Below are 7,279 nucleotides of genomic sequence, written 5' to 3' on the forward strand. Positions count from 1 at the left end.
ACTGTATATAATTAAAGAATTCCCAGTGAAGTTTCAAAATCTCTGTCCTGAGCACATGCACCCTGAGCCATTTCCTTATGAGTTTGTAATATAAAGCTGTGTACTCGATAATAATCCAAAATAAACAGAGTTATAACACACAGCAAGCCGGTCGTCTCCTGTGGATCTTTCGTCTGATCACACAGGAACTACGGTGAGGATTTGAAACGGCGTACATGACAGCGTGCAGATCACACACGCGTTATTCATCTCCTGTCGCTGCACTCCGACTGCTGTGAAATTACTAAGCAGCTTGACTAATTTAATCAAATATGTGCCTTCTAATCAAGACTCCCATAATGAATGACCTCCAGTGTGCCGCTCACTTATCCTCCTTCCTGTCCTCTGTCTGATCCACCATCAACTCATCCTCCTGTCCTACCATCCTTTACCCATTTCTTCAATATTCAACAAGAACTATTACAACTTTAATTTATTCTCCTATTAGTGCTCATTACCACTGTATGTGTAACCTGTCCAAGCCTTTTCTCTCTGTTCATTAGCATTTCCTGGCATAAATCCTCATCAATTGTTCCATAGATAGATAGATAGATAGATAGATAGATAGATGTTTATTGATCCCAAGAAAAATGGGAAATTCCTGTGTTACAGCAGCAAAATCCGTCACAAAGCACAAAATATAACCTATGAATGGAAAGATGACAGTGAAGCCGTACCCAAGTCTTTCAGACCTGAAGCGTGTTCACTCCTACTGTAAAACTTATGCAGTGTTTTAGTTTTATCAACCAAAAATCTACTTTATGACAGAAGAGTTCCAGCCTTACTACATGACATCACCATGCCTGGAATGTCTGGAAATAATTGAGCTTTATTACAATTGTACATTTAAGCTGTGATGAATGGAAACCCACCCCCATGAACTTGAAAGGCTATAAAAAGCTTTGCACTCTGCATTGGACATTAGATCCACACTAATGCATTTCAATAGTCACAAGCTTTCTCATGAGATAGAATGAAAACATCCAACAGCATAAATGTCTTCTTGCTGATGATCCATACGTCCTCTATGTTCAAAACAACGCTTTTAAACTATGATGTTATTTAGTACCCAGCACCTGCCTCTGTCCAGCCTGTTCTAGTTGTTATTCCATTGAAACAATCTCGCAGTCACTTCAAAAATCATCATAGGACTCTCCCGGATAAATGATCTGATAGGTTTATCTTCTGGCCAAAAGTATGCATCAATTCAAGTTTGTACCTGAGAAGTCAGGCTTTGTCTGTTAGTTTAGGCTGGCGGACCTGTCTACATACTACAAATCCCTACTACAAAGGGCAGGAGTCGCACCTGTACTTAGACAGGCCCCCTTGTGATCAGATCACTCAGCACAGATGTTAACACCACGTCTGAAGGTGACCACAGAAACGAGCTTCACATTCTAATGTAGATCCCAATGTTTTCCAAAGACACCAAATGTGTCGAGGTGAATGTTCGAAATATGCATAACCTGATGCACGGGACACATTAGTTAGCATTAGTTTTCCATATTTCCATTTGATGGGACGGTGAAGCATTCCTAAACAGTCACTAACTGCACGATACACCACCAACACCATATACTGTAGCTTCAATGGAGAGCTGGAACAAGCTGATACAGAATACATGACATGACTGCCTGACAGAATGGGAAGGAGTCTATCCCACATATTTTTAACATTAAAGTTAAAAAAAATCACATTTGCTTTGCACTTGCCAAAACAGGGGCCTGGTTGTCATCATGTGTGGCTTTTGGACGACATAGTGAACAATTCATCTTACTGAGGAATGCTAATGACCAGCTGCTCCCGGTTGGATCTACAGTAAATATATCCAGCCGATTACCACTTCCAGTCATAAAATTCAACCTGAAGGCTTTTTGCATGCACATTTTAATGTGACTCTGACCCCCTCATTTTTGATAATTACATATTTAACCTGTGATGCATGTTAGTGTAGTTGCAGGTGGAAAGTGAGCTGGTAAATTAGCCTTAGTAGCCTAAAGGATAACATTCTCAGAGAATATCAGGAAGCTAGTGAGCTGATTCTAATGCCAGACCTCTACCTGTCTTTCTAGAAGGAGATTATGAAACAGCAGATTTTAGACGCTCTGCATACATCACCCTAACCCTCAGGCTTCACCTCTCAAGCCCAGGGTTCCTGCTAGCCTTGGGTTACAATCTGGAGTGAGGCTCATCCAGAGGCCCTTCCTGTCAGCTCACAGCTTCAGGACACGGTTCATTTATTAGCAGCTGCTACCTGTATGAGCCCTGCTGATTCAACTCAACTTCATATTCACAGCTTGTCCCCTGCACACCCATGCTCAGTCCTCTGAGCTGTGAGGATATGATGGACCATGAAGCATGTGGTTATTAAATCACGGCTATGAACCGATCTGATTGCTTGATTTTAGCTGCATGTTTTATAACAAACTGTATTACCTGTTTAGCCAAGTTATTACTAATGTAGTATCTAACAACTTATACATTTGAAGCAGGTTCTGTTATGCAGCACTGTCATGCACCAATACAAAGGGTTAATGGTTTACATGGTAGTGGAGTGGTCTTTGAAAGGGATGTGCTATGTGGAGAGCTGTGATTGGTGGCTGTGTGTGTTCAAGGAACTTTATGTTAAAGTTGGGGTCCCCTTCTATGAACTCTGACCTCCCCCCCCCACACACACAAAACTTTCTAGGTTACCTAACATGTGATCTAAACATGCTGCGCTATACAGACAATGCTTGGTGTATGAAGGGACAGAGTGTACAATTTGGGTGAGGTTGCTCTTGGATTCTTGGATATAATAAACCTTTAAAATCAAAGACAGTGTCAAGCGGATTCCTTATCAACGCATCATCCAGCATTGCTGTGCAGACACCACACTAATTTAAGCCATTTAATGTAATACATCTTAATCCTCTAGTTATAAAGTTATATATCACTGTACATCTTTGGGCCTTTGGACTGAAGAAATGTGAAAAATTCATGATACGTAGCAAAGTCTTGGTTTTATATTATAGTTTTGGCGATTGTAAAAGTTTAGGTCTTAAGGAATATAGACAGTCTGCAGTTTTCTCACATTATAAAGTCTTGGAAACCGTGAATGAGAAGCGTTATCAGCATGCAAGGCAGAGGTGGGCGCTCTGTCTGACCCTGATGTCTTGGATGACTTGGATAATTCAGACGTATGGCTAAACTGCAATCTGCTCCGTCTGAGCTGCAGACTGAGTTCTGTTTGACCGCAGGGAGGAGAATCCCTGGAGGAAAATGATCTCCTCTGTCACTGTGGCTATCTGAGTCTGAACTGGAGACGTACGATGCATGTCAATCAGTCTGTCCAGTCAGACAATATGTGCTGGTTCACAGTCTACAGAGGACCTTTTTTGCTGTTCTAAATGAAAAAATACTGAGAAAAACAGGATTTATGTAAGCTGAATTTTCTAAGGAGTGAAAGTCAACAACGCCGCAGTGATTATTGTTCCATAACCTCAACCGTGTCTTTATTATTGTAACCATTGACATAGTAGTATTTGGAATCCAATCCAAGGTTTTTCCTGAAGCTTAAGAGCTTAAATGTATACTTCCATTTGTTATTTTGACACTCCAAGCTGACAGTGTCATAGTAATTGTATGCAACAAATTCAAGCCAAACAACTGGATAAGGTCGGAGGAGAGTGCACATGAGCAATATAAACCACTGCTGATGAAGGTTAAAATGAAAAGACAGTCAGCTGCTATATACCAGCGGCCCTGCTGGGAGCAGCCATTCAAAAGAAAACAGTCCACAGAAGCTACTTAAGTGGATGGGACTCAATGGAGTCATTGGCATTTACTGCCAAATACAAATGATTTCCCACCATGCCAATTACAGTGCTGAGTACAGTCTCCTGCCAATCCCTATAAGCCTCTGTTGCCATCATCAATGAAGACGGACCTTTTCTACATAGGCAGCAAATGTACAGCTGGCAGCATCTGGGACCCACAAGATTATTTCCAAGACTTCGTCCAGGGTCCAGGGCTCATTACTGCATTAAAAGTCCTTAAAAAAAGACAGCTGCAGGCAACATTATTTAGAAGCTATACATTAGAGCCCGACCAATAAAGGATTTTTAAGGCCGATATCGATGAAAATATTTCGTTATTTAAAAATGTGATATCCCGATATACCCCGTCTAACTGGATTCAGTTCAGTAAAACATATTGCACCTTTCATTTGTCTCTTTAATCATTAGATCTGCCCCACAGACTGACCCAAGTCCAACAAACCAGCCTTACTGTAGTGGCATATCACCCCTAAACGTTGTATTTTGTTGTTTTATGGGAACTTGCACGGAGCCTGATGAAAAACTGACTTCCTGGTACAGCCTTCTGGTGTCTTATCAGCTGCTCAAACAATACTTTTTCACCTTTGTAAAACAATGGAAAGTCACTTTTAGCCATAAATCTGAAGTCTTGGTGCAGCCCTCAGAGGCTCCAGTGTTTCTGAGGTTGTTCTACTTAAACAGCTTGAACAGTAGTGGGGCTCGTCCTGAGGATTTTTCTTCCGGACTCATTCAGATCAAACGGGTGCATCATTTTGGTAAAATGTGCTCAGCTCTTCCTTTTATATTTATTACATCTCATACGTAAGGGCTAATACGCAACACAGTGTTTGTCCCACAACTGTAATGATGAGAAGGTTTGCCTTGTCAGGTGCATACTGTATACTGAACAAAAAAGGTGGGTTATGAAACAAACGGACATGGTCTTACCCTGTAATAATCTGTGCTGTAGATGTCTCTGGACATGCCAAAGTCTCCTATTTTCACCAGAAGGCCATTACCCACCAGGCAGTTCCTGGTTGCCAGATCGCGGTGCACAAAGTGTTGAGACGCCAAGTAGATCATGCCAGCTGCGATCTGACTGGCTATGTGAAACATCTGGGACAGCCCCAGCTCCCCATTGGTCTGCAGAGGCTGTCCGTCCACCAGGATCATGGCGTCCGGCCCATGGGCTCTGAGGAGACAGAAGAACAGATATGTGAGTCGACCTTAACATCAATCAGTGGAATGGAGCTAAAAACCCTTGCTTTGCATGTCGTTAAGTCCAAATTATGTATAGTACACATGAGTGATGACCATTTTCAAAAACATACAACAGATTAGATTTCCTTCCTTTGAGCAGCGTGCATTTTAGTATAATATGATAAAATGAACTTGAAGACCATTGACACATGTTAAGATTATCATTTAAAAACCTTTGTTTATGGTACGTATGTGTGTGTGTTTGTGTGTGTTGAACGATTGAAATATCAACAGCAGGATAAAAACATAAATCTTGCATAACTGTTTCTCTGTTTCAGCCATCATAGGGAACATGCAAATATGGAGATGCAGATGGAAAATGGGAAGACCTGTGAGCGTATGTGAGCCATGTAGACCTGTCATCTTGTCAATGACTCTTCCCAGAGTATTTGGATCTTCTTTGTTTTCTTTCGATGCCTTTCCGATCCAAATAACAAAGCACTCAAATGTGTGTTCATGTGCACGTGCACGTGTCTGAGTGAGCATGTTGATTGGGAGGGCAACTGGTTCTGGCTAAATTAGTAGTATGTCCTGTAAGAATTGATGCCAGCACTTTAATGGAACACACAATTACTGAGCTGAAATTAGCATCTAAGGCACAGAGAGACTCCCCCCCCCCCCCCCCCCCCCCCCCCCCCCCCCCCCCCCCCCACACACACACACACACACACACACGCTCACATACATTAAACTAGTAGACCCTACTTCGGGACGGCCAACTAAGTGCCTATGTTCTGTTCTGCAGGGCAAAGCATTCTGTGAGCAAATAACATCTAATCACAGCAGACATAATGTAGTTCATTAGCTTAGCAACAGCAATTTACCATTTAGGCATTTAGCTTGTCTGTGAGCCAGAGCAGCTGGCAGTGGCTGAGCAGGTAGGCTGCAGAGTCAGACTCGGCGAGAAAAAAACAAAAAAACTGTCACTTAGTGAATCCCAAAGTTCCAGCTCATGTGTTGTGAAGTGGCTTTATGCTCATTCATGCATACTTTATGTTTGGGAACGGCTTGGCAAGCATTATATCAACCAGAAGCATTCACTAGTGGGACACTTGGTCACAGACAGTAATCCATTATATATTACTCGGCAATTAAAGGCATGTTTTCAATAACTTTTCATTGTTTTTTCAATATTATAGCACATGTTATGATGGATTCCCAGCTGTTAACGCATCACCCAATACATTAAACTGTCTTTAATTACAGGCTCATGTCACTACATGTCATATTGTTATATCATTTTTTTTCAACGCCACAAATATCTCTTCTTGAATAGATCAACCCTGTCTCCAAGATAGGACGTTGATATACAAATTGCCTAATACATTTTGGGGGATTATGTTTACCTCACAGAGCTGGGTGTTCTTCCTGTGTCCCGTAAGCGAAGTTTAGGCTCCACAGCACTTAGCTTCAGGTAATTGAGCTTTTAGCTTTGGTTAAATATTGAAAAAGTAAACACATTCTTACTGACATGTTCTGTCACCGTTTTTCACTTTTTCAATATTTAACCAGCACTTCTTGTTCTAAAACTAAGCAAATGCTTTGAGTTGACTGAACATAACTATCAGACATCGTGCTTTAGTTTCCAGAAAGAAAAAAATTCTTTACATATCTGCAACAAAGTCTCGTCTGACTGAATTACCCTCTGTAGGAAAAAAGAGAGAGAGTGCTGATGTACTGGTATTGTCACTCCTGTTGTTTTTCTTAACAACATTATTTCCATTTGGGATGAAAATATTGTTTTATCGCCACTACTCCCATCATGCTTTGGGTGTAGGATGGTGTTTCTGCTAATTACCTATAAAATATAGTTATTATCCCAATTCAGATACATAAATAAAAAGGCCATTTAAAAATCAATCATAGTGTGGATCAGCAGGCTGACTGTGGACAGCACCTGCTGGTGAAATAAACAGAGCAGATGGAAACACTTCATTTAATTAAACAACACTGCTTCTCATTCATCTCATCTTCATTCAAACACAGATTGAATTCCTCAGCCCTAATAAATCAAAAAGTATTACCAAACACAAAAGATGATGAGACTATATGGTTCTCCAGCAGGTTGGGCTCAGGAGACAGGACACTTCAGATACAGTAATAGAGGACCACTAAGGTCTATATGAAAGAGACTTCAGATACAGTATTAGGGACCACTAAGGTCTATATAAAGAGACTTCAGA

General features: G+C 41.1%; 1 protein-coding gene across 2 annotated transcripts in view; it reads right to left on the bottom strand.

The window, feature by feature from the left end:
* The window catches only part of ntrk3a (neurotrophic tyrosine kinase, receptor, type 3a), a 128,165-nt gene that overhangs the window by 6,212 nt on the left and 114,674 nt on the right, over nt 1-7,279 (bottom strand). For both annotated transcript variants that reach the window (XR_004657649.1, XM_034879274.1), the window contains exon 16: nt 4,785-5,028. Coding sequence is in view for 1 of the 2 variants with exons in the window: in XM_034879274.1 (XP_034735165.1) it covers nt 4,785-5,028 (244 nt within the window). In the remaining variant the exon portion in view is untranslated. The remainder of the gene's footprint in view (nt 1-4,784; nt 5,029-7,279) is intronic.

Source organism: Etheostoma cragini, chromosome 8 (assembly GCF_013103735.1).
Source record: "Etheostoma cragini isolate CJK2018 chromosome 8, CSU_Ecrag_1.0, whole genome shotgun sequence".
Classification (NCBI taxonomy): Eukaryota; Metazoa; Chordata; class Actinopteri; order Perciformes; family Percidae; genus Etheostoma; species Etheostoma cragini.